Here is a 27,971-nt window from a genome sequence, read left to right on the forward strand (position 1 = left end):
TCTCTCATCCTCCTAATGGATTCTTAAACATTGGTGCTCAGTTCATTCATATAGCTCTGACACTAGGGGTTGTAAGGATAAATCCACATCTAAGAAATTTAAATTTAAAAAATTGTCTGGTGCCAAAAAGAACAGAGAACATTACCCTCTCCCTTTTCTTTTAGTAATTCCTTTAGAAAAATAAAAACTATAAATGATTTCTCTTTGAGATGTCTGTACACCTTTTAAAAAGCTAAATAAACTTCTTGCCAGTTTTATAACCCCTTAAGTTCTTTTTTAGGGGCCTTGGAGCTATCTCTTTGAAATGTGAACATCAGGACTGGTTGCTCCACCTCCCTGTCTCCGTGGGAGTTTAAGCATTGGCTTTTGGCTCCAAGATGTAACTTCCGATTATTTTTCCTTGGCATAAAGACAACAGGTATGTAATTAATTTTATCTGCCTGGTCATATAAACGAGTGAGACTTTTTTTGTGTCTGCAGTCTCTTCAATGCATCACAGTACTCTTTAATGCTTATTCAATAATAAAACTGTTCCATTCTTTTCTACTTTTCCGTATCTTGTGGAGAGGATATTTTGGGGATGGCAGATTTTATTTTTAATTATTTCCCCTACCGAGTTCTCCAGTGTTGGCACTTGTATACAGGCAGGCTAATTATTTCCCATTCCCCTCCATACTTACTTTAGGCAGTAAAGGACAGTAGGAAGGGCATGGAGGTTTAAAATCAAACCCTAAGTTTAAATTGTGCTTTTCTTTTCACCAGTATTCTTAAGTATGGACAAGTTACTTAAATTCTTTGAACTCTGACTGCCTCATCTATAAAACGATAATTCATTATATATGAAGTAACTAATCTGACACCTGAGAGTCTTTACACATGAAGGAAACAAAGTTATACTGGACTCCTTTAACATATTATACGTTCGTTCCAACCGTCCTTTTCTTGTGGGCATCTCTTAAATCCCAAGGCAGTGTCCACTTCATTAATCTCAAGCAGAGTAATGAGGCAACGAACTCGCACTGTTGACCTTACAAGTTTAAAAAGTTTTAGTAGGCAAAGTACGTTAACGGAGCCCTCGTAATTTAGATGCAAAGGGAGAACAGACCGCGGGGGTCCCCATATGCAAATACATGAATTACAAGCGCGTACAGGCTACAGCAGCTTCAGCACTTCCTCTCGAGGGCGCTCCGGTACGCCCGCGCTGCGCCGCCCGCCGGGGCGGAGGCGGAGATTTATTTGCATGTGCGAAATCGGGAAGAGGGGGAACCACCCATCGAAAACCCCGGCCGTCGTTACCCCCAGGCCCGGACGGCCGGCCCCACTTCACCGCCTGGCCCGCCCTCAAGTGTTCGCGAGCTGCCGGCCCTCTCCACGTCACCGCACCCTCCCACAGCTCCTGAACTTTAAGCCACGCGCTCAAGAACATCCTGGAGGAGGGGGATTTCTCCCGAGCCGGCGGCTTTTGCCCGCTCACAGCCGTTACCTCCGGGCTCCCAGTGTTCCCGAAGATTCCGCACTCCCGCTTCCCACACGGGGTCCCACGCCAGCAGCGGCTGTGGGGGAGGGGGCGGGAGCGGGGGCGGGGCTCTGGTACGAGCAGGGCGGAACGCGGGCCTCCGAGGGTCGACGCACGCGCGCAGGTCGCGGGACGCCCCGCCCCCGCCCCGCCCCCGCCCCGCCCCCGCCCCTGCCCTGGGGAAGGCGGTGGTGAGAGGCCTACGTCAGCCGCGGGAAATTCCGCTCCCGCCAGGCTGCTCGCCTCTCAGGCAGGCCTTCGCTTTGCCGTCGCGGCGCTCCGCCCCCTGCCCCTGGTTCCAGCAGCCTGGACGGGCGACGCCGGGTGACCGAAGCGCGAGAGTTAAGCGGGTGGGAAGGTGTGAGCCGCAAAGCCAGAGGAGGGCGGGAAGGAGGAAGAGGAGGCGCCGGGGTGGTCAGGGAGCCTGGGGGTTCTGCCAGCAGAGGTTCCTCGGCCACCGGACTGACTGACGGGCTGACTGCCTGCGGCGGCCTCCGGTCCGGACGCTTGGAACGGTGCGGCGCGGTGAGCGGAGCCATGGCCTCCGGTGAGTGTTCCCGGCGCGGGCTACCGAGGGCCGGGGCGCGGGCCGGGCCCGACGCGGGGAGGCAAGGCGCTCGTCCTGGGGTCTTGCTGCTCAGGGTTTCGGGGGCTCAGTTTTGGTTGTTGCGCATTCTGTCCTTAAAATCGCCTCTGGCAAATTGTCAGCCTTATTAAAAAGTGACCTGGTTCAGGGTTTGCGTGCGAAATCAAAGTCACGCTCTGTAATTTGATGCTATTATAATAGCCGGAACCTTAGAACTTCCCGACGACTTGGTTTTAGGATTAGAGAAGTAGTAAGAATAAAAATAAAGGCAGACGAAGCGTTCCCGTATTTGAAAATTGACTTATATTGAAATGGTGGCTTTACGTTTTAGAACAGGAATGAGGAACCTTCCGACCTCAGGAGAGGTCTATCTTTCTTAATTTCATCAGTTGCCAAGAGGCGATCGCTGGTCTGCTGACAGTTGCACAAAAGGCGGTGCGGCTTTGAAAATTACCAGTGCTGTTTTAACAGATCATAAGTGGAAACGTTGCTTCAACAAAGCAGATAACTTTTACTGTAAAGTGCGAACTTTCTAGTTTATGGAACAGAAGTCGAGTTTTGTTTTCCTTTGTTGGATGGAAGGGGGAAAGAAGATTTTTAGAATACCCGTACTTTAAAATACGGATAGGAATGAAAACAACTTTATATCACTTAGGTGAATATTTATTTTTAGTCAATAAATGCCTGATTGTCTTACTTTGGGGGAGACCAGTTTCCCAAGAAATGCTTTAAAGGGTAAGGGAGGGACCTGCTAACCAGCCACAGGTTGGGTCAGCCGGTAGCCTAAGGGAAGTAAATCGAGTAGACTGCTTGCGAGTGGGACCTCTTCTGGTCTGGCAAGGCTCCTTGCGGCGCTTTCCCGGCAGAGGGAGCTGCGTGAGCACAGGTAGGGAGACCTAAAAATGTGCATTAACTCCGAGCTAGGAGGTTGAAGATGGAGGCTTGTTTATGCTTGACCGGCATCCTCCCTACTCGCGGGTACAGTGACCCTCGGTAGACGGCTGATGACTAGCAGAGAAGAGGAAGTAGAGAGCATAAAGGACTTTTTTTTTTTTAAAGGGTTGAGCAGAACAAAGCTGTAGCTACTGCTGTAGGCTGAAAAGGAAATTGGGGTGGTTCACATGACATTTGATTTCAGTTTGTCTGTGGTTTTCATGTGAGAATACAAGTGTAGTTTAAAATATTTCAACTTTCTCTTTACCCACTTCAGTGACCCCATACTTTCAGATAATCTTGTAAATTCGTAAATTCAAAGCATGTTTAGATTAAAAGTGCTAAGATGACTTGAAGTATTTGGTTAATTTATTGGTTACCAGAAAGATTTTGTGTGAAAGTTAAAGAATGGCCAGTATTTTAAGTAAAAAAAACTCAGCCTGCTGGCAATTTAACCAGACTTTGATACGACATGAATGTAATACGTCTTATTCTCTCAAAAGAGAAAGAAAAGAGTTAGCCATTTGTACAGAGAGTATTGTTAAGACCCACATCATTTTAAAATGTGATAAATTTACATTTGTTTAATGACCCTATGTTTTATGCTTCTGTGAAAATTGATTCCCTAAATTGAAGGGGAAAAAATTTTAAGAGTGGCAAGTTATAGGGCAATTTTTTTTGGCCTTTTTTGGAGTTACATTAAAATGGTACTGTTTAAAATAAAACACATTGTTTAAATTGTAATTTGGTTGTGTGAAAACAGCTAAGTAAAAAATTTTAAAAGGAAGCTTAGTGTACTTTCTTTAATCACTTGTTAAGACCTTAGAGAAAAAGATTCACTAAATTATGAACTCTCATCCTGTTTGAAACAGTAATTTAACTAAAAGAGTAACAGAAAACAAACTTTTGCTTAATTTATCATTGTTTAATTTACAGTCTGTAGTATTTTTGATTACGAAGCATTTAAGACTGTTTCTTCATTTCTCACCCGATGTCATATATAAATAGGTGTGTGTAGTTGAATATGTGATCTGTGTAACACAAAAGTAACAGATTATAATCTCATAAATAAAATTATATAAGTGCCATTAATAATTGGGGCTTTAATGTGTGTATGATTCTAAATTTTGTTCAGTTAAACTTTCAGATTATTTAGATTTCACAGTTCAGGTTCTATTAAGCTGTTTTTTTTGTTTTAAAAAAAATTATACCTTGATTCTAGTCTTTTGACACAATTAAAATAGGCATTAAGAAAAATGTTCCCAGTCCCATTCAAGGTATGTATAGTTAGGCAATCGTTGCTCTTATGTATTTATTCTATTCTGCTTGATGTAACTAAAATTGGCTTATTTTTGTCTGAATTTAAGCTTCTCATTGATCCAATAGAAAGTACGAATGTTCTTGTGTGCATATAGCTCTGTTTGCTAATAAATAGTACTGTCTTTGGTAAACTACGTTTTAAAATCTAGATAATTTATTTTTAGTCACAGTTTTTAAAAAATTATTTTTTATTGACGTATATAGCTGATTTACAATATTGTGCTAGTTTCATGTGCACAGCAAAGTGATTCTTTTTTTTAATTCTTGTTTTGTATTGAGGTGTAGTCAATTTACAATGAATGATTTGTGTTTTTTTGCAGATTATATCCCATTATAGTTTGTTGCAAGATATTGGGTATAATTCCCTGTGCTATACAATAAATCTGTGTTCCTTATCTATTTTACATATAGTATGTTTAGTTTTCTTTAGTAAAGTTCTGCTATGTCATGTAATAGGAAGTACATGAAGAAATTGTTTTTGTAAATGCACTACTCATCAACTCTGTAGTGTAAATTTCAAAAGAACTATTTCTCTGGAGTAAGGGGGAAAATCAGTAAAAGTAGGATACAACTTCATCTTTAATGATAGAGCTGGAAGCTGGAATTGATAGCTAAAGCAATGAATTATTTTTTTAAGTAAAAGACTAAACACATAAACATGAAGGCTGTTTCAGAAGTGCAACACATGAAAATGTAGAGATGACAGTGGTATGAAAGAATTAAGGTGATACAGAGTGAAGGGAATGAGTGAGTGAATTGCCTGGGGAGGAATCAGATGATGAATCAGAATTAGGAACCTCTGAGGTGTGTGTGGTATCGTTCTCAAATACAATTTAAGGGACTGAGAATTTTCTTTTGTTCCATCTTTCATCAGTGTTCTCTGCAGATGATTGTGTTTGTAGGCATATGACTCAAATAATTGCGTTCGATATACTTATACTAAAAAATTAATTTAATTCATATTTAAATGAGCATCGGGTGATTTTTAGTTTTAAATCTGGTGGCCTTAAGACAGATGATTTGGCCCTGCCATCTGTTTTTAATTTGGTTTCTCTACTTTTTTCACCCTGAATGTAAACATTTTTTTTTTGAGGCTTATTCCTCCACCACACCCTCCCAACCACAGTGGAATCTCTACCAGTAAAATTTCTATTGCCAGAATTTTTTTACATTTTTTATTTACTTTGTGGTGCATACATAGTCAAATACTCATCTGTAAATTCTCTTACTTGGATTCTTAAGACCCAGTTGAGAGAGTCAGCCTGATATATTCGAATAAACCTGGACCTTAGCCCATGATGGACCTGGGTTGGTTTTTATTTCAGTTCTGCCACTCTGTGATACAAAAATGGGAATAACCACTGCAGAGTCTTGTTAGGAGCAAATGAGATAATGCATGCCCATAAATGTTAGTTTTCTTCTGTACTGAGACAGTTTTGGGACTCAGGCCTCTAGAAAACAGGAGCTACTAGAAACACTTGGCACCTGAGCATTGTTTAAGTATCCTGATGATTCTGGAATTTTATGGAACCTTAACATCTATAAAAATTAGACTAGATGCTAGGTAGAAAATATATCAGGAATATGTAAGAATGCCCATTTACTTTTAAACAATTTAGAATTATTTTGTGTATATTTAAACTAGGGGAGTAGAATCTGAGTGATGTTTGGAGGCGGTCTTCTTTGTCCACTTAAATAATAGTAAGCATTCTGGAAAAAAAAAGTAAATAAAAAATTGCTTCATGGATAAACCATGTGTCCTTTGCTAACTTTACTGATGTAACTTATCCTTCGTTTGATTTCTTTTGAGCCTTCTATGGTAGTCTTTTTCTGTCCTTATGGGAATAGGCTTAAGTTTTCTTGCCCCTTTTTTAATTGGATGCAATTCTATCTATGTAGGAAATGGTAACTCTAAATTTTGATCATAATTAGGAAGAAATGGAAAAACTCACCTGTATCTTAAGTTAAAGAAGATCATCACCATAATTCAATGGGGTTCCTAGGTTTGAGGAGAGAAGAAAGATACTTTCTTTTCCTGCAAAGTGAGTAGAGGTGATACTTGGAAAAGTATATGCTAGCTCCATTTGCTCCTTTAGGTCCCAGGCACTCTGTTACCCAGAACTTCAGTGAGGGAGATGAAGTCTCCAGTCAGTTATTCAAAACTGAGGTGTTGACACATTGGCTTACTGTGTTGTAAGAAGTATTACTGATGATGGTTAAAATGTTAACTTTGTAAAAGATTTGTTTTAAATAAACCAGTGCAGTTGAAGGTTATCTTTATAATAATGAGTTTTTCTCTTGCTTGCATTTGGATAAGTTTTTTAGAGTGGGAGTTACAAGTAGTCAGAATTTCTCTACCTAGTTTATCCATCACCCTGGCCCATCCTTTACATGAATTTTTGGATTGCTTCTCTAAATATGTGCATTGTTGTTTCCACTACGTTATGTTTTAGAGCAATGGTTCTTAACCAGGAGTGTGCTGGAATTTCTTGGAAGTCTTTTTTCAGAAACATGTCTGGGCTTTAGATGGATTTCTGTTTGTTTTCAGCAAATCTCGGGTGGGGTCAGGACATGTATGTTTTTTGAAAGAGCTACCTAGGTGATTCTGATATATACCCCCAGTATGAACTCTGTTCCAGGAATTTCATTGGCTCTACATACTCACTTGCCTCTACCAAGATGCATTATCTTCTTAAACTAAGTTGCACTTATTTTAACTTATTTGCTGTATCAGTTATTGTGACTTTATCCCCAGCAGCTTTAATGCTTGTTGTTCTTTGAATTTGACCCCTGAAATCCAACCTGTCATATTTGCTAATGTTTTTCATAATTTCTTTTTCTTATAACTTCATGTAATTTTGAAGTTTTATTAATGTAAAATGGGATAATTCTGTCCTGTTTTTATGAAGTTTAAAGTTAAGAGGATCAAGTGAGAAATGTATATAAAAGTGCTTTAAAACAACACTGTAATTACTATAAATAACATTTTTTCTAATTGTGATTCCCAGTGCTAGCTATATGCCTATTTCTGACAATTGATAATCAATTTCTTAACTTTCATTTCAATGTACTTTTTTAAATCTTAAAAACTCAGATAACACTCTTTTTTGCCTCAGTGCAAATGAAAACATAAATAGATCTTGCAGACATTTTGACTGTATTTTTAATGTTACTCTGGTCTATATTAGCATTTTACAATACTGTTAAAAATATAGGAATACTGTTAAAAAATATTGCATAATGTTGGTTTAAGAAAAGTACAGTAATCAACTTCTTTAAAACCAATTTTGAAGATATTTCTATGATTTTCCAAACTGTAGTGATTCGAGATAATCTAAGTTAACAATACTCATTTTCCCTACAATTCCCTGATTTACATTTTACCATCTTCGACTCCATAGATGACTGTAATTCACCACTTTTTATCTTCAGAAAGAATGGCACTTTAAAACAGGGTACTGAGGAAGGAAGTAACTGGTACATTGTTCTGATGCATGATACGAATGATTTACAGCTGGCAAATTCTTTAAAATCATAAATATGGGTAAAGAAATTAGAATATGAATGGGTGAGGAGTACAGAGGTGTAGTGAATTTAGTATGGTGGTTTAGAGGAGGGGAAGATTATTTCCAGCTGGGAGAATGGAGGCTCTTACAATAGACTCTTGTTACTTGGTTGACTTTTTACCAATAAAGAGCTTTTACAGTAGGAAGAATAGAGTTCAAGAGTTTTTAAGCACTTGATGTTATATAACTAATATTTATCATTTTTCAAATTTAAAAATCTTTTTCAAAAAGTTTTATTTAATCTTTCAGTAACTACTTTTCTATTTTCTTATCTAGAGACTTTTTTCATAAACACACTTTCTAGTGTAAGGAAGTGTTGTATAACCAATGAAATAATTTGAATGCTCACTATGAGTCCAGCACTTTTATTCACACTCCTCCCCCAAGAGTTAGCCACTTACCATTAATGATGTCATTCTATATCAACTTCCCACAAAGACATTAAATAAGCAGTGGGCAGGGATTTATTTGACCTTTAATTCAACCACGTTAACCTATTTAATACATCACTTAAAAATTACTGTTGAGTATTTTGAACTTCGTATTGAGAGGAAAATGTACTTTCTTTTAAATACTCCTACAAGGATATTTAAGGATGTGAAATATTTGAAACTGAAATGTGAATTTGGTTATTTGAAATATACAAGGGTATATAAGGGTGTGAAATTGAAATACTCATCTGCATGCCTTACGTTTTTCAGTAAAATTGAAATAAATATTATGAACTTGATTAGGTCAATGTCAGTATTCCTTAGCTCTTTGTCTTTTGAATAAACAAATAGGTAGTAAATTCAAAAACAAGAATAAAACAAACCCAAACAATAAAATTAAAGATACCAATAATACTCTACTTAATAACCCAAAGTAGAAAGCATGGAACCATCAATAGTTCTCTACTTTCTCTTAACTCTGATGTTCACTTCGTCACCAAGTACTATCAATTTTATGTTTTAAATAATCCTTCATTCCTATTATCACTACCTAATTTCAGACCTACCCTCATCATTGCCCCCATTACCGTAACAGCTTCTAAACTGATCACTTTATTTTCTCCTTTCTTTTTAATCTGTCCACTGCCACCAGAACACTTACTCTAAAATGTCAATCTGATCATGTAATTCCTCTGCATAAAACCATTCTTTGATTCTGTCACTCATAGAATGAAATCAAGATCCCCAAATGTACTGACTTTCGGTTCTCTTTCTAAGGATGGAAATGTACTCCACTTCCACTGGAGCTGTAGTGTGATTCTTCAGCTCTTTTCCTCTGTGCCACCACACCTTTCCCACACAGTCTTCCCTTTCTTTAGAATGCCTGCCTTTCTCCCTTCCCCTTCCTATCTCCCTACCTTTTTGCTTCATTAACTCTCTTCCTTTGACATAATTAGACATTTCTGACTCTTTTGCACTTACTATCATTTTATGCAGAATTATGTTAGCATAAACAAAATTTTGTTTTTGTTCGTTCCCTCTGTAACAATTTCTATTGTTTGCCCCCCTGTTCTGTGAGATCCTTGAAAGTAGCAGTTGTTAATACCATTTATGGTGATAATTATAAATCACTGATTTCAAGAAAGCATCTGAAATAATAATAGACACCATTTACTGAATATTTGTTATATGCCTGACACTTGATAAGAACCTAACATACGTTATCTCTAGTCCTCACAATAACCCTATGAAGTAGGTGCTATTATTATTATCCCCATTTTATACAGTAGGGGACTTAAGAGATATAGTAACATTTCCAGGGTTTTCACTGTTAAGATTGGCTGGGTAGGACTCAAAAAGGCCTCTTCCCCATATTTCACTGATAAGACCCGCTTGTGTTAGCCTTTCTGAAGATTTGCTTGCATTCTAACAGAGGATAAGCCTTTAGTCAAAGAAATGGATATCTAAATGTGGGAATTTAGAAATCACTAAACTGATTGAGGAAGGTATTTTTGTTTTTATATTTTAGTGGAAGATATCTTCATACCTCTGAAATAGACACTTTACTAAGTACCTTACTTGTAAGCACACTTGAGTGTCTTTATTGAATTGTCATTTCCATGATTTGGATAATAAAAGGGGGTAAAGATACATACATTTTAGCTTTATTGACATATAATTAATCTACAATAAATTGCACGTGTTTAAAGTGTGCAATTTTACAACTTTAGACATATGTATACAATTTTGGGATCATCACCACATTCAAGGTAATTAACATGTCCTTCATCCCTCAAAGTTCCCCACCCACTCCACACCCCTATTCTTAGGCAGCCAGTGATCTGCTTTCTTTCATGATAGATTAGTTTACATATTCTAGAATTTTATATAAATGGAATCATACAGTATGTGCTCTTTTGGTCTGGCTTCTTTTACTCAGCATTATTACTTTGGTATTTATTTATATTGTGTGTATCAGTAGTTCCTTCTAAAGGTGCATATTTTGAATTATATTTGTTATAAGTAAATAATTTTTTTCTTTTCCTCCATTTTGTCATTTACTTTCAAAGAGGTTTAGATGGAACTGACTGGCTTCTTTTGAGCCTGTAGACCCTTCTGGAACTTGTTTTGGTGTATTATGTATAAGTCTAAGATACCAATGGAAATATAAAAAACTTAACATTTTCTTCTGCAAGGATTTAAATACATTTTCATTTTCGACAAATAGTCTTGTAGTCCATTGCTAAGAATCTAATGTAAAATCAAGGAAAGTCACTTTTGGAGTATAGTATTGTATTTCTGAAGACTATCTTCTTGAGCCTTTTGGGGGAATCTTGGGGAAAACCCTTCTGCTTGGTCTCATGTCAAAAGTGTATATCTCTGAAGTGGTTATTGCAGAACTTTACACTGATGTTAGTTATAGATATTAAATGATAAAATACTAAACAGTAAATATGATTTGAATGATTTGTGTTTACATTGTATGGGAGCTCAATTTGAATGGGAGAGAGAAGTGTCTTTACACCCAGTCTTGAATCATTACATTGCAACTTTGTTACTTAATATTAAAGGGAAAATTTTTTAGTCTACTGTTTTGGGAAAAAAAGTTAAAATTCATTATTATTTCTATCTTAATCTCACCTTCCCCCCCCCTTTTAAAATTTTCAGGTGGATATAACCCATATATTGAGATAATTGAACAACCCAGGCAAAGAGGAATGCGTTTTCGATACAAATGTGAAGGACGATCAGCAGGCAGCATTCCAGGGGAGCACAGCACAGACAACAACCGAACATACCCATCCATCCAGGTAATAGACCATTCTCCTGTGTTATCTCTTAGTTGCTTCTTAGTATAGCTCCAGCAGTTACCTTAAATATGCAGCTTCTTCATAGTCATCTCCACTGGCTTCTCTCCTCCTTTTTTTTTTTTTCTTTTTAATTGATCTGTATTGGATAGATCTCTAGGGACGTTTCTTAAAAATAGTATGGGCTCTTCATCCCTGCAGATAGTTATACGTTGTTTGTATATTCATCTAACTAGAGTGATTCTTTAGTGCTTAGTGTACATTGACAGCTTTTGGAAAATGATGTCTTTCATGGAACCAAAAGCTAATGAGGAAAAAGCATTCTCTTCTTCCAGGGGTGAGCAAAATTGTTCTGTAGATGAAAAACATACATTTGGGAACTCAATTAGAGTTCTCCTACAATCAGTTGGCTAATCTGTGTGCTATGGAGAAAGGGAATATTTTTGTCTTTTTTTTTTCCTCTTACCTTTATTGCCTATCCCTGATACCCTGGGTTGCGTTGACTGATTTGAAATATTGTCACTTTTTTAAATACAGTTTTTTCATATTAGCATAAATTTTGAAAGTAGTTTTTGATCCAAAATGACTTCCGTAGTATGCTTTATTTATAACATATACTATATTTATATAATATATTTCATCCGATTTTTAATGAGTTTTTTTATTCTTTAAATGCCAATTTAAAACCTTAATGGCAGAATGGATTTTGAAAAGTGTTATTTATTCTTTCATCAACAGATCTTAATTTATCATTTTGTTACTGGATTATTTACAAAGTTTATTCTGTTGAACTTAAAGGAAATGCTAAGTTATAGAAAAAGCCAGTGGCAAAATTACATACTGAATTCCTGACTTTTATTACATGTTTTGGCAGCAATATGGATTTGAGTTATACAAGTCTTTTTATTTAAATGTTAAAATGGGAGAGATGCTAATAAAAAGGAGCGATTTTCAACTCTTCTCCATAATTCAGCATATTTTATGCATTTTCTTTAATATTTTTAAGATCTGTATCCCTACCATTCCAATAGGTTCTAACCAACTTTACAGCTTGAGTTTTCCATCAGCCTACCTTATACTTTTAAGTTGTTACCTTCTCTCTTACTCAGAAAGGCTATGAGTACTTTCTGGTTACTGTTCAAATTAAGTTTAAAATCAAAATTATGGATTTTAATGCCCTTTTATCTGCAAAGCCACCCATTCTTGCTTAGTTACCTCACTCCCTTGTATGCTGGTTTTTACATTCCCTGCTTTGTGCTTGCAAACTTGCTAGCTTCCAAACTAAACATTGGCTTCTCCCCACGTGCTCAGGATGTCCTTCCCCCTCTCCTGTGTTTAACCCTTTTCTTCATTCTCTGTGTTCTAGATGTACTTACTGTGTGAAAACTTAATTTTGCAAACCTTAACTGGACTTACTGCCTATTGTACAGTGAACACTTGAGATATGCTTATTGATTAACAAATATTTTTGTGAAATGAAATGTCACATATTAAGTAAAATGATCATATTGATGTGGTATCATTTCCAAAGTGGCTTAAATATATACTTTCAAGGGATGTTTATGGTATAGCTATGAATATAAGAGCATGGCATTCTGTGATTCAACATCTTAATATTTCCTCATGCTCTGTGAAAATATTTTGGTATAATTTTTCTTGTTTTAAAATAAGCAGAACCAGATGATATGACTGATTGAAATTAGGACAGAAGATAATATGCCAAGGAACTGAGAGGTAAATTCTTCTCTGCAGGTATTCTCTGGAAAGTTTCATCCAAACTGCAGTTGCCAGTCAATTGGACTTTATCCAGCGCTAACTATATTATATAAATTGAACTCTCATTTAGTAGATCAGTTCTTAATGTGATATATCTGTGGATCATATATTTGATTTACCCCCTTTTCAGATTATGAACTATTATGGAAAAGGAAAAGTGAGAATTACATTAGTAACAAAGAACGACCCATATAAACCTCATCCTCATGATTTAGTAGGAAAAGACTGCAGAGATGGCTACTATGAAGCAGAATTTGGACAAGAACGCAGACCTTTGTTGTAAGTACACAGTCACAGACATTTTCAGGAGTAGGATAAGCATAAGATGCTCTTGTTTTCTATCCATGTACATCTGTTATTTTTTAACAGAATAAATGAATTCCTCATCGTACTTCTATTTAGTAAACATTTAAATTTTCTTACTATTTGCATTAGCACTATGCTTTCATTCTTTATTAGTAGATGCAGCCCCTGACTGTAGCAGGAATACTTCTTTATTGTTACTGAAAGTAAACATAAACTTATTTTATACTGTGATTTTCGTTCTTTGAGCAACTTATGAAAGGTTTTCTTTCATGAATTTTTACTCTATCTTTTTGTTAACGGTTAACTTAAAAATTACCAGATGTGAGAAGATCAACTGGAAAACTGGAATTATTATTTGAAAAGGGCAGTTATAAACAACAATTCTTAACAACAGTTAAGATTAAAAAAAAAGTAACACTTTATGTTGGTGAGGCTGCTGGGTGGGTCTGTTCATCATATTGGTGAGAGTATAACTTAATAAAATTTTTCTGGTAGGCCCTTTAACAGCTACCTAGCAGAAGCCTGAAAAATATGACTATCTGTTGAACTAGCAATTCTACTTCTCGGAATTTATCCTGAGGAAATAATTTCTAATTAAGCATGTTCAGACACTTAGCTATAATGGTGTTCATGGAAACTCTGTTTGTAATGGAAAAAGTTAGAAGCAATCCAAATAATAAACAAAAGGGGATTAATTAAATAAACTGTTACATCCATTCAGTGTATTTCTGTGTAGCCTTGAATATAACATTGTAAATGTGTCTTTGTATTAAAAGATATTCCCAACATTTAGGTAAATAAAGTAGGCTTTAAAACAATGTGTGATAACTAATTTTTTAAAAAAATAAATGTGTACCTGTATATGGTAATATGAACACTAAGGTGTTGATAGTAGTTGTCTCTGGGTGGGAAGAATTGTGGGGTTTTATATTCTTTTAACTTGTTTTTATTTTATAGTTCATTTTTTGTGGTGAACATGTATTGCTTTTGAGGCAAAATGAAACTAAATGCAACAAGAAAAAATTAGTAGCCTCCTTAAATACTAATAGTAACCATTTAGAAAATGCACTTTTGAAATATTCCTCTTTCAATAATAACACAAAACATGAAATATCTAGTTATACAAACTTGGCAAGAAATACTTCCTGTTTATATTATTTGACCTTCCAACAGCATTTTACGTTGTAGACCACTCCTTTCTTAAAATACTCTTATTCCTTGATTTCTGATTTTGTGAGAACAAACTCTCCTATTTTCCTTCTTTAACTTTTCTGGCTGTTCCTTCTCGATCTTGGTTACGGGCAGTTTAATTTTTGGACTGCCTTACTCATGTCCAGTAATGCCCATTGTGGCTGTCCTCTCTCCCTTCAATTCAGGATTCTGTTAAGGAGCACATACTATTTTTAGGTGTCATGCTTATTTAGTCTTCTTCAATTTAGAACAGTTTCCTGGCGTTTTTTGGTCTTTCATGATGTTCACATTTTTGAAGAGTTAAGGTTATTTGTTTTGAAGATTGTTGTTCAGTGTGGGCTAGTCTCAATGGTTGCTTATGATCATATCCATGTTACTATGAATAGCATGGGTTGTATTTTCACCTTAACATGAAAGAAGACAAGGAATCTGCAGAGGTAATGCTGTATTGTTCTCAAAATAATCGCTTCAGGAGATGTGATATTAGTTTTTCCCATTGTTGATATTCTTTGTAAAGAAAAACTCCCATCTTTTCCCTACCCAATTTGAAAAATTACCACTATATAGACCAGTGGATTCTTATATTCAGTTTGTTATAACTGAATGCTAGTCCACTACTAGCAATCTTATTTTAATTTTCAAATTGACCCAAATTTGACCAGTATAAGCCCCCTCAGACTGTTTCCTGTGTCCTGATGTGTCCTCATCTTTCTTTGAACACCTCTTTACTTTCTGACACAGCAAAGTGTTCAAGACTTACTTGTACTTTTCTTGCCCCAGCCTTGAAATCATCAGTTTTTTCTAAGGATCCCTAGTACCTTTCAGTGGGGAATGGTAATAAGTCTGATGGCCTCTTTGACATAGTCCCTTAAATATTTCAAAAGCACCTCAAATTGAATATGCCCCAAACCATGATATTACCCTGATCATATCTCTTTCTTCTCAAAACTGGTCTTTCAATGTACCTTATCTTAGTGGTTGCTGTAAAAGTGCCAAAGGTGTCATCCTTGACACCCCCACACACACAAGTGTACACATTAAAGTCACTGATAGGCACCTCCTAAATAGGTCTTGTGTCTTTCCACTTCTCTCAGTGACCTCTATCACCGACACACTAATTGATCAACTGTCTCCCATCATAGGCTCCTGTGACATCATGTATATCTCCTTTATAAAACGTATCATGGTTTCAGTTTAGCATTTTTGTGTGTGATTACTTAGTATCTATCTGTTTCACTAGACTAGAGATCAGCAAACTTTTTCTGTGAAGGTCTGGATAGTAAGTATTTTAGGCTTTGCAGGCCCAGTGGTCTCTGGTGCCTCAGCTCTGCTATTGTAACACGACAGCACCCAGAGGCAATATGCAAACAGATCAGTTTGTGTTCCAGTAAAACTTTATTTACAAAAACCAGTGGTAGGCGAGATCTAATCCATGGACTATATTGTGCCAACCCCTACATTAGACTTCATGAGAGGAGGGATTGTGTATTCCTAGTACTTTCCAGAGTTTTTGGTACATAGTAAGAACCCCAAATAATCTCGATATGATCCATGGTTTCCTCATGTCAGAATTTCAGAAATCCCTGCTATTTCTAATATTGTGTGACTAGCAGTCAAATATGGTTTTTCAGATGAGACAAAATCATGTAGAATATAAATATATTAAAATGAAGAATTCTTTAAAATCTTTTGTCAAGGAAAAAAGTAAGAACCAAGCTAAGAATCTTTCAGACAAGTGGAATACTTTTGAGGAGGGTTGTAGTTTCAGGATTTCAAGAAAAAATTACGAGTTCAAGGTTTGTTTTTTAATTACTGGAAGCAGAGGAAGGAAATATTAAAGATAATTTAGGTGCTAACAAAGTCACAAGCGTGGTGAAGGTGAAGAGCATAACATGAGGGTAAACAGGGCAAGCAGCCTCCTGTTGAGAACGTCCATATGAAGTTTGAAGAGAGAGTAATGTTATTATAACCAAGTTTTGCTTCCTTATTCACACCCACCCAACTTTAATGATGTCATGGTTTTTCCATGTGGGAACAAGTATGCTGGTGGTGGTAGGGGAGTTCCCCCCACCATCATCTGTACTACACATATGCAAATTTGTAATATTTGTAGCTGTTAAGAAATTTTCCATAAATGACATTTTGAAACTTGTGTTAAATATTATTGTTACCATTAAACATCTTTCTAATGAAAATATATATATATATTTCAATGCTTTCTGGTGATGAATAATTACTATTACTTCATATGATATGGCATAAAACATATCCCACTGCTACTAACAGTGAAGTCATTTGAAGTTAAAAAAAAAAAAAAAAATCAGATGTCCACGGAGTGGAGAGGTTCAGATGCCGAGGGCTAGCAGGCACTGTAGCAAACTGGAGAGCCCTGCATAAATGGGGCCACAGGTGCTCAGCTCTAGTCAGGTGTTTCTGTGTCAGTCTACTGTTGTTAGACCTTAAAATGTTCTAGAGAAGCCAGAAATCTAGATGTTTATATGTAGTTATCTGATTTTTAAATGTTGGTTGTCTGTGCACATTTTTTTAAAATGTTAACCCTTTTATGAGCTCAGCAAAACCATACCTGTAGGTGTCAGCCTGTGGGCATCTTTTCCAACTGTTGCTTTACATTATCAAATATACAGATTTTACTGATTTGAGGTGAATTTTAGCTTTTTTGTGTCAGTTTCCTATTAATCTTTGTCTACTTCAGTATATTTGACATAGACATATTAGTAAGATGTAATTGTAAAAGACTGTATGTAAAAGTGGTATATACTACTTTACCAGTTCTCTTAAAAAATATAACCCCACTTTTTTATCCTCACATTTTTATAATATGATGTAAATTGATGACTCTTCAGTGTTGGATATATGCTTGATTTTTATAATATTCTTCAGTAAAATCTCATTTATATATGCTTGTGTTTAACCATAACATAGTTTGAAAGTTCTGTGTTTTCCTTCTAGTTTTCAAAATTTGGGTATCCGATGTGTAAAAAAAAAGGAAGTCAAAGAAGCTATTATTTCAAGAATAAGAGCAGGAATCAATCCTTTCAATGGTAAGTATATTTGATATAATTGTTTCTATTATTTGGATATTGTCTTACTTGTGATTTCTATTTGTATCTTGAACCTATGTTTTAAAAGTTGTCTTAAGTTCTGTGTTCACTTATATACTTGTTGTCTTCTACCTGTATCTGAGGAATCAAGTATATTTAAAATCTTTTAGTGTTGAAAATCAGTTCTTACAGAGACAAGGCTTTCTACTATCAGTAAAGAGTGTCATTGTTTTCTGTAAGAAAACCTCAAAAATATTCAGATTGTCTTTGAACGTGGCCTTCCTTTTGCCGCTCCAGCAGACGATACACACATACCCCTTACCGAATGTTGAATAGGCACTATGGATATAAGGTATTGGGGTGCGTTTAACTCAAGGGCATATTCAGCGGTGAAACTTAAATTAATCCCAGTGTGGAAGTAGTATAGAAATAGTAGAAGCTATATAAAATATTTGCATAGTGCATTTGTGTTATGGCTAGATATTTACTGTCCAGTGGGTTTTGTTGGGGATGAAACCACCTGGTGTTAGCACCTGGAAGTTGTGCCACAGTTGCTACAGAATAGGCAAGGGGCCATATTGTTTGAATAGAAAAATGACTACCAGGCTGAATGCTGGCATCCTACACGATGGTAGTCTCTTTTGTAAAGTCATCTGCAACTACTTAAATATGCATACTTTGGGTATTGAACAGAGTATTCTATGGTTTGGGTAGATTGTAATTTATCTAGTCATCTATTAATAAACATTTAAGTTATTCTTGTTTTACTAAAAAAGCTTTATTTTTTATAATTATTTTTATACTGTGAGCTCTTGTGTGATTATTTCCTTAATTTTTCTGTGCCTTCATTTCCTTATTTATAAAAGTGGAGATAATGATAGTACCTACCTCCTAAGTTGTTACAAGAATTAAAAGAAGTAACAACATGTAAAGCATTTATTATGTACCAGGAGCTATTATAAGTGCCACATGAGTGTATGTTATTAATACCATGTCTTGTTCTGGGTTGGTAAAAACAAAAACAAACTAAAAAAACCCCCAAACTTCCATAGATGGCCTATGTGCCTTTTTCCTCCTACACCTTCCTTTTTAATGCCTTGTCCACTTTAATCAGGAGATGTGGATTTGGATTCCAGCTCTGCCACTTATATGTGCTACCTGACTTGGGAAAGTTATGTAACCAAAGCTTTGGTTTTCTGTTCTGTAAAGCAATGTTATAATGATTAAATAAAATAGTATACATAAAGTACTTAACATTTACTCCTTGACAAACAAAAAATAATAAACAGTAGATATTATTTATAATCTCCCTATTTTATAATACATTATTCCTGTTTCATACTACATCTAGATTTGATGACCTCTTTAAAAGTTGTTCTTTTACTTTAGCTATGAATCAGAATTTTAAATGAGGAGAGGAAGGTATAGGTCACGTGGTAGAGCTCATGCTTAGCATACATGAGGTCCTGGGTTCAATCCCCAGTACCTCCTCTGAAAATAAAGAAATAAATAAACCTAAATACCTCCCCCCACCAATCAATCAATCAATCAATCAATCACTCTTTCAAAAAATATTTTTTAAAAAAAGAATTTTAAATGAGCATACTCTTGACCCAGAAATTTTCTACTTTTGAAAATTAATCCCAAGGAAATAATACCTGATGGAGCTAGGACTTAAAAGGTAGCCTGGCTTCCAGGCTCATGGTCCTATCTCTGCTGTGCTGCCCAGTTAAATATAGATTTGGGGAGAGAACGATCCTGCCAGTTGATTATTCACGGTATTTATGTTTTGTGTTTAGTTGTTTGTTTGTTTTTAACATTCATTCCTTCCCCTAGTCCTTTTGCTGTCTTCCTAATTTAGGAACTTATCTCATAATTTGAGTTGTGTTAACTCCCTCCCCACCATTAGAATAATCTTAGAACATATTATTGTGATTAAAAAGTTGCAGTAGCTCCTTCAATAGTTTAAAAAGTAAATGGCCCTGAATTGAAAGTCATGTAGCTCCAACATACCTTTCCTACCGTCTCTTCCACTATTCCTCTTGAACCCTTTACTATTCCAGAAAAACTGCTTTGGCCACCTACCCTGACCATGTCGCAATCAGTCTTCTCCACTCTTCTCACTACCGTTGTAGGAATGTCAGCTTCATCATTTTAGCCTGGACCATTGTTGATAGCCTCTAAACTTGTGTTCCTGCCTCTGTTCTTGATCATCCTCCTGACAGTGTTTGTACTCTGCATCCAAACACATTCTTCTAAAATCAGTTTGAATCATTTCAGAACTCTCCTTATTATCCTTCAGTAGCTCCAAATAATCTTCAGCTGTGATTCTCAATTTGAGTGCGCATAGGAATCCCTTAATACTTGTTAAAAATGTAGATTCCAGGTCACATTTTCACTAATTTGATAGATTGGTGCAGGGCCTTGGACTCTGCATTTTAAGAAGCCTTTGTCTAGATCCATGTTTCTTGCCCGCAACTCACAGTAGGAAATAGATTTTATTTCTCTGCTCAGAACACACAGATGCGCACCGATACACATAGATAAAAAATATTCTTACTAGGTGCAATATACTCTCTATTCAATTCCTTTTCATTTGTTTTTTTTTTTTTTTAAGAAAATGCATGTCTAACCCAGTAAATTAATTTTATGATCAGTGGGTCCCAAACTACAGTTCAAAAATCTCTGCTCTAGTTGATTCTAACGCAGGTGATCCATAGACCACACTTTGGGCAACTGATATACTTGATAGATTCAGTTTCTCAAGCATGGCATTCATAGTCCTTCATAATCTGATCCTTGTTTTCCATCCCAGCATCATCTCCAGCTTTCATCCTCTCTGTCAGCTCTCAGTCCCTCCTTCCCCAACACTGAGTGCAAGCATGCATGCTCTGTTTTTGCCATGTTAGAAGAGCCATATTTTTTATATGTTATTATACTTGCAGTTCCCTTGTGTGAAATGCTTTAATCTACCTGGTGAATTCTTTCTGCTCATCCCTCAAATTGAAGGGTCACTTCTTTAACCTTTCTGTGACCTTCTCTGACAGCAACATATTTTATGTTTTCTCAAAGTGCTGTACATATTTCTAATACAGTTTGCTATACCTTATTTACATGTTTCTCCCTCACTAAATCGTGAGACTCTGAAAGGTGGGGACTGTCTTCTATATGCATCTCTGCCACCTAGTCCACTGTGTTAGCTCTCTTGAGCTAGTAGGTATTGTAATTGGTATAAAAAATTTAATCCCTACTTCCAAAGGAAATAAATTATACTGTTTTTTCAGATAAAAATGAAATTCTTACTACATATATGCTACTCTTAGGACTAAGGAGTAACATTTATTTCTAAAGATCAATTAGGGAGAATAGTTGTTACCGTGTATGTATCATTTTCATCAAGTGTAAAGGGAAATTTTAAACTAGTTTAAGAAAAAATTAAGAGAATTTGATTGGTCTCATGCTTTCTTTTGCTAGATTTTGCAACTGAGTACCATTTTTCACAGTGCAGAATAATATGAGGTATTTCGTATTATAGAATGATATGTATATATTAAAAAGCCTACAGCAAGCATTATGCTAAGTGTAGGAAACATTTAGAAGCATTCACTTTGAAATTAGGAATGAGAAAAGGATGTGTATTCTTGCCACTTTTATTCAACATTGTAGTGGAGATTGTAGCTAGTGCACTGAGACCTGATTGAAAATGAGGAGATAAAACTGTAATTACTGGAAGCTGTATTTATAGTGAAAATTCAAAAGGATATACAAATTATTAAAATAAGTTTAAAAGTGTGAATGCATGTAACGTACAAAATTAATGTACAAAAGCCAGTTGCTTTTTTATACATCAGCAAATAAAGGAAATATTGTCAAAATATAAAATACATAGCAACAGATGTAAGAAATGATGATTAAGATTTCTTTAGGGAAAATTATAAAATTTTATTATGTGCTAATAGAGAACACCTAAATAAATGGAGAGGTATATCATGTTCTCTAATATCAATATTATCCTTAAAGATGGGTTTTTCCCCCAAGCTGATACCCAGGTTCAGTGAAATTCCAGGCTCCCAACAAGATTATCATTAAGATATCATTAAGTATGATAAGATGTTTCTGAACAGGAAAAGGAGGATACTTTATAGAAGATGAGAAACTGACCTTATCAGATATTAGGGTTTCCTATGAAGAAGTACTAATTAAGAGGTTAATACCCCAAGTGTTGGGGTAACAATAGACAGATTGGCCAGTGGAGTAAAACTGAGAGCACAGAAACAGACTTGTGAAAATATGAGACTTTTGTATGTAACAGTGGTAGCATGTCAGTTCAAGAGAAAGGGAGGAAATACTTGGTAAGTGAAGCTGGAAAAAATGGTTATTTAAGTTGGTTTCCCTATTTCTTGCCATATTAAAAATAAAATCAGCTTTCAAATGAATCAGAGGCTTTAATGCAAATCAACACTTTAGAAAATTCTTCGTATAGAACACTGGTAAATAGATTTTAGTCCGTGGCATGTAGAAAGACAGGACACAAAATGTTTTCTATAAAACAGTTGATAAATTTGATGTTTTAAATTTCAGTTTACTGTATTTTTCAGTTCTAGAATTTTGTTTGGTTCCTTTTCTAATAGTTCCAAGTACTCTACTGAATTCTCAATATTGTTTTCATCTCCTTAAATATATTAAGTATAGGTATTTTAAATAATGTGTCTGAAAACTTCTTTATTTGGAACCTTTCTGGTCTGTTTCTGTAGTCTGTTATATTTCTTTTCTTTTAAAGAAATTGCTTTGTCTCCTCTATGCCTGCTTATTTAAAATAGAATACCAGTCATCCTATATGAAAAATTTTTAGTTCTAGGCTGTTACCTCCCTTCAGAAGACTTTCTTTTGGTCGGTGGCTGGTCTCACAGCAATCCCGCATCATCTAGTATCAGTGAATGATTTAGGTCGTCTGAAGCTGGGCTTTCATCACTGTGAGGTCTGCTATCTTTCCATCCAGTTCACCCTCACTCCTAGGGTACAGCTCCTCCAGAGCCCCAGTCAGAGCACCAGGCGTTTATCAGATCCTCCATCTTTAGCAGACCCTGAACTCCTTTATTTTTCACCTACAGTCTTTTGAGAGTTCATCTCAATTTCTCATCCTCTTAGCCACCTTTTACAAAATTGGCAGGCTGTATCTGGAAAAACAAGTTCTCTTATTCTGAACTCACCTCTCTGGGTTTCTGTGATATTGTGATTTATAATAAATACATCTTCATTCCCAGTCCTGGTTTATTACCCAGTTTATTTTTCTTTTATGTACTATTTTAAAAGATTTTAAATAAACTTTTCTTGAGGCCTCATTTATATACAGTAGGATCTACCCAGATATATATAACACCACCATACAAAGTAAGGAGTATTTCCACTACCACCACTAACTACTCCTCCAAAATTTCCTTGACCCACTCCCCAGTCAATTCCCTCTTCCTCCTCTGGCCCTAGTCAACTGTTAATTTGCTTTCTGTTGCCATCAATTAATCTTTTCTAGAATTTCATATAAATGGAAGCATATGGTATATATTTTATATCCAGTTCCTTTTTATCACATCATGTTTTTGAAATACATCCGTGTTGGTGTATATATCCATAGTTTGGGTTTTTTGTTTTTGTTTTTTTTTTTTAATTCTCTGGCTGCCACAGTTTGTTTATCTGTTCACATAGGTTTGTTTTTAAACTTGTCAGAGCACTTTATTAATTTATCTTTTTGTGTATTGATTACTCATCTTTGGAGTTGAGAAACATTAATGTCTTAAACTCTAAATTTACAATGCTATAAAAAAAATGATTTTGAAGAGTTATACCTCATTGCCTACATAATTGTGCCAGTAGAGTATGCTGCTGTGGTACAGGTGTTTATTTCAAAATATTTGACCTTTTAGTTGCTTTTTGGTTTTGTAGTCTCTTTCAGATGCTAGGCTTAAGAATGCTGATAACGGAATAATTTTTAATGTTGTGATAGCTACTAAGACTGTGAGTGTATTTTAAATAAAATCAGTCAAAATTACTTTGTCATTTTCATTAGTTATTGCCTGTAAGACTAAGAACTTGGGTTTTAACTGTGTTCAAAATTTGTATTTCAAATTTTAGTGCTTCTTGAAAAATAAAGGTTTTTAAATAATTTAATATGTGTATTTCACACTTTTAAAAAATATGGATATGCTAGTTGTGTGATTGCTACACTTTAGTATTTGTAAAGGCAGTAATGTTTTCCTCTGACACTGGATTTCTTTTAAAGAGCAGTTTAATAAACTGTCATTATATTATATTCTGTTATAAAGAATGTTTTTAAAATTTTTTTTCAGAACTATAAAATTTTCTTGCTATAGTTTTTTTTTTTTTAACAAACTTAGTTTGCACATAAAATTTCTTATGGAAACTACCTTGCCTCATCTAGTATCCTCTTGGTATTTAATCCCTAACATATTGATCTAAATTTTAGTAGATATTCCCTTGTATGTCATTTTTATGCAAAATATATGTAAAATTTTCTAATAGAGTTCACTGTTTAAGAGCATAGGCTCTGGATTCAGTTGCCTGAGTTTGAATTCCTACTCTACCACTTCTTAGCTGTGTAGCTTTGTACAAGTGATTGCATTTCTTTAAAATCAGTTCCTCATCTGTAAAATGAAGTCATTCTTATAAAGAATTTGGAGATAATTTACAGAGTCCTTAACACATGACTGGGCTAGATACATATATGTTGAATTAATGCATGAATTCCTATTCTCGGCTGTGTATAACCTGCAGCAATTTTTGTAAAAATTTGATTAATGTCAATCTGGGATTCTGCTCTAAATTTCAGATGACAGGGCTAGTTACTTCCTGACCATGGCCATACCTTAAGTATGTTGAATAGTGACTATATGATGAAAAGGATAAAAGGCAGTCTTGAGATTGTGCACCATTCTATTTTTGTTAGTGCAGATTTGGTTGCTACTCAAGGTTATTGGCTATATTGGGCAGGGAGGATGACTTAGCAACATTTTAGTTCTATGTGACTGTTATATATTCTTAAAAAAAAAATGTACTGTTCAGTCCCTGAACAACAGCTGCTTGATATTGAAGATTGCGACCTCAATGTGGTGAGATTATGTTTTCAAGTTTTCCTCCCTGATGAACATGGTAATTTGACAACTGCTCTACCTCCTCTGGTCTCTAACCCAATTTATGACAACCGTAAGTAATTTATTTTCTTGTATTTGTAGACTTGACTTTTTAAAAGTGACTTTTTAAATATTTTGGTTATTAAAAGAATTTCTTCATTATAGGAAAAATTCAAACATTACTGAAGTAGATAACAAGGAGAGCAAATCTCCTATAATCTCATCCTCCAAAGATATTTCACCAGTTTCTTCTACACACATGCACACAGATACCACATCATCATCATTATCATTCACATAATATATTTTTGGCAAGTTTTTAAAAAAATCACTGATTGTTTTAAAACTTCTTTTCCCTTTTAGCATTGTATCTTGAACCTTTTTCCCTTTCAGGCAGCTTATTCTTTTCAGTAGCTGCATATGTCTTTACATGGCTGTATCATACTTTTATTAAATCATTACCCTATTACAAGATTTTTGGTTTGTTTCCTTCTCAATTTTTTTCTTTTTGCTTCAACAGATTTATACTACAATAAATATCCTATATGTGCATATCTTGTGCCAATGTCATAAATTTGCAGAAGTAGAAATGTTAGCAAATGCTAGATCAAAGGATATGGATATTTATAGTTTTGAAAGATTATGAAATTGCCCTCAATTATTTGTGTGTGTGTATATATTCCTATATAAGCGCCCACCAGTGGTGTATGATCATACCTGTTGTGCATGTAGAAGGACAGAACACAAGGCTATAAAGGTAGATCAGTAGCCTTATCATGGAGGGCTTTGAATGCCAGGGAGTCACTGGAGTAATATCAACCAGATAAGAGGAAGCATGAAGATTGCATTGCCATATGGTGGTGGTGATTTTTTAAAGATTAATCTGATGACAGTGTGTAGGACAGATAGGAAGAATCAGAATTCAGAAGCAAAAACATTTAATTAGAGGACATGTCATTGCCTAGAAATGAAGTCATAAGGCTCTAAACCAGGTTGAGCAATGCTCTTAAGAAAGGAAAGGGACAGATGTGGATAATTTAAGTATCTAATGTCCTTAATTTATTTATACACTGAAGTTTTTAATCTATGCTGTTAATTGTTTTCCTAAAATTCTACCCATCAAAAAGGAATAAAACATATTACTAAGGTAGCAACTCATTAAAAAAAAATCCTTTATGCTTAGGTGCTCCTAATACTGCAGAATTAAGGATTTGTCGTGTGAACAAGAACTGTGGAAGTGTCAGAGGAGGAGATGAAATATTTCTACTCTGTGATAAAGTTCAGAAAGGTATATTTTTTGTTTGTTTTGTTTTTTTGTTTCATTGAATTCAGAATATATTTTAGATCAATAGATGTATTTTACTTTGTTTTCCCATTATTGTTTGCTTTCGTATACACTAGATGACATAGAAGTTCGGTTTGTGTTGAACGATTGGGAAGCAAAAGGTATCTTTTCACAAGCTGATGTACACCGTCAAGTAGCCATTGTTTTCAAGACTCCACCATATTGCAAAGCAATAACGGAACCTGTAACAGTAAAAATGCAGTTGCGGAGACCTTCTGACCAGGAAGTCAGTGAATCTATGGATTTTAGATATCTGCCGGATGAAAAAGGTATGACTTTTTCGTGGTAATGTATTATATATTTCTTAAAGTTAGTCATGCTAGCTAATAACATTTTCTTGTAAGATACATTTGCATTACAGTTATGTTTATTCATAATTTGCATTTCTTTTCCTGAAAGTTTTTGGTCGATTTTATACTGACTGACCTTTGTGCTCTTTGCATCTCTTTATTAGGAAAGAAATCTGGAATAATTTCAAAGTATCCAAACTGTTTATCAAAATTTGTTTTATATTTGAGATTCATTTTGGTCCTTATTGTACCCTTTTGATAGACAGCAAGCTTGCCATTCAGAAAGCGGTCTCCATTTTGGCCCTTTTTGCATTAATTGACATTGGTGACTTGTAGGTGCTATAAGAAAATGAGTATTATAAACTCTTTTTTACTAAGAGAAAAATATCCTTCATTATTGACTTGGAACACACTTTTCAACACTTATAAATCCATATTATGTACATTTATTTAAAGCATTTTCTATATAGGAATAAAACATCTATATATTTATTAGAGGAGAGGAAGTGTAATCCTGCGGTGATTCACATGGTTTCTCGGTTTCTTTCTAACCAGATACATATGGCAATAAAGCAAAGAAGCAAAAAACAAGTCTACTCTTCCAGAAACTGTGGCAGGATTGTGGTAAGAATATTTAGGATGGATTTATGATTTAAATAAATTTGGGGGTTTTGTTTTTGTTTATTGGTTTTATTCAGTTTTTCAAATTTTAACTGAGACAGTTGTTTTTCAAATTACATTTAATAATGGAAAAAATTTATCACAGGAGTTACTTTTCCTGAAAGACCTAGACCTAGCCCCCTAGGATCAACTGGAGAAGGAAGATTCATCAAAAAAGGTATTTTATCCCCTATAGAGCATTCCTTGTGATTAGAGAGACCAGTGCTTTGCACATTCTTAGGAGTGAAAACTGCGTCTCTGATATATCCCACTCCTACATCTTTTTTCATGCTCTGAATATTGGATGAATTGATCTCAGCTTCTGAATGTCCTGTTTGGCAACTATGTATATTTTGGGGGTTTATTGTTTGAGAAATTGCATTTTGTTTATATGCTGGTAATTTTCCTAATTACAGTGTGTCATGAAGAAATGGCTTGTTGCTTATCTTTATTTGTGAAGTTTTACTGGCACACAGCTCATTCGAATGCACTTTGTTTATGGCTGCTTTTTTTTTGTATTATAGCAGCAGTTCTAACAGAGACTATGTGGCCTACAAAGCCTAAAACATTTACTGTCTGACCCTTTATAGGAAAAAAGTTGCCAATTTCTGGTTTAGACCATTCAAGCAGGGTTAATTAGAAGTCCTTTTTTCTTTTTACATTCTTAAGTCAGTGCTTTATCCTGGTTTAATATGTACAGCAGTCATAAAACATGTCAGTAAATACAGAATCCTTTATTTTTTTCTAACTGGGAATTTTGTAGTACCTTTAAGTTATATCTTAATATAGCTTAGAAAGTTTATGTGGATTTTTCAGTTATCCCTACTCTTTCCTCCAACCCTTCATTTTCTCCTAAAAGTGGAGAATATAAAATGATTTTGACTGTTTAGAGACCTAGTTACTGAAATTCTGGTATTTGTCACCATTCAAAAACACCTTTATAAGGCCTTAGAAGCTAGATTTTCGCATTTAACTGAAATGAAATTATCTATGCCAAAATAACTTACCAAATTACTTTATAGATGTTTGTAAAAACA

At 35.2% G+C, this 27,971-nt stretch overlaps 1 protein-coding gene across 1 annotated transcript in view; it reads left to right on the top strand.

Moving 5' to 3' along the window:
• The first annotated feature begins 1,707 nt into the window (after window positions 1-1,707).
• REL (REL proto-oncogene, NF-kB subunit) overlaps window positions 1,708-27,971 on the top strand; it is a 34,585-nt gene continuing 8,321 nt past the window's right edge. The window contains exons 1-9 of the mRNA XM_074341177.1: window positions 1,708-2,063; window positions 11,020-11,162; window positions 13,066-13,214; window positions 17,403-17,494; window positions 24,572-24,712; window positions 25,823-25,927; window positions 26,041-26,253; window positions 26,830-26,898; window positions 27,041-27,112. Coding sequence (XP_074197278.1) covers window positions 2,054-2,063; window positions 11,020-11,162; window positions 13,066-13,214; window positions 17,403-17,494; window positions 24,572-24,712; window positions 25,823-25,927; window positions 26,041-26,253; window positions 26,830-26,898; window positions 27,041-27,112 — 994 coding nt within the window. The 5' untranslated portion in view covers window positions 1,708-2,053. The remainder of the gene's footprint in view (window positions 2,064-11,019; window positions 11,163-13,065; window positions 13,215-17,402; window positions 17,495-24,571; window positions 24,713-25,822; window positions 25,928-26,040; window positions 26,254-26,829; window positions 26,899-27,040; window positions 27,113-27,971) is intronic.

The sequence above is a fragment of the Camelus bactrianus genome, chromosome 15 (assembly GCF_048773025.1).
Source record: "Camelus bactrianus isolate YW-2024 breed Bactrian camel chromosome 15, ASM4877302v1, whole genome shotgun sequence".
In the NCBI taxonomy this organism is placed as follows: Eukaryota; Metazoa; Chordata; class Mammalia; order Artiodactyla; family Camelidae; genus Camelus; species Camelus bactrianus.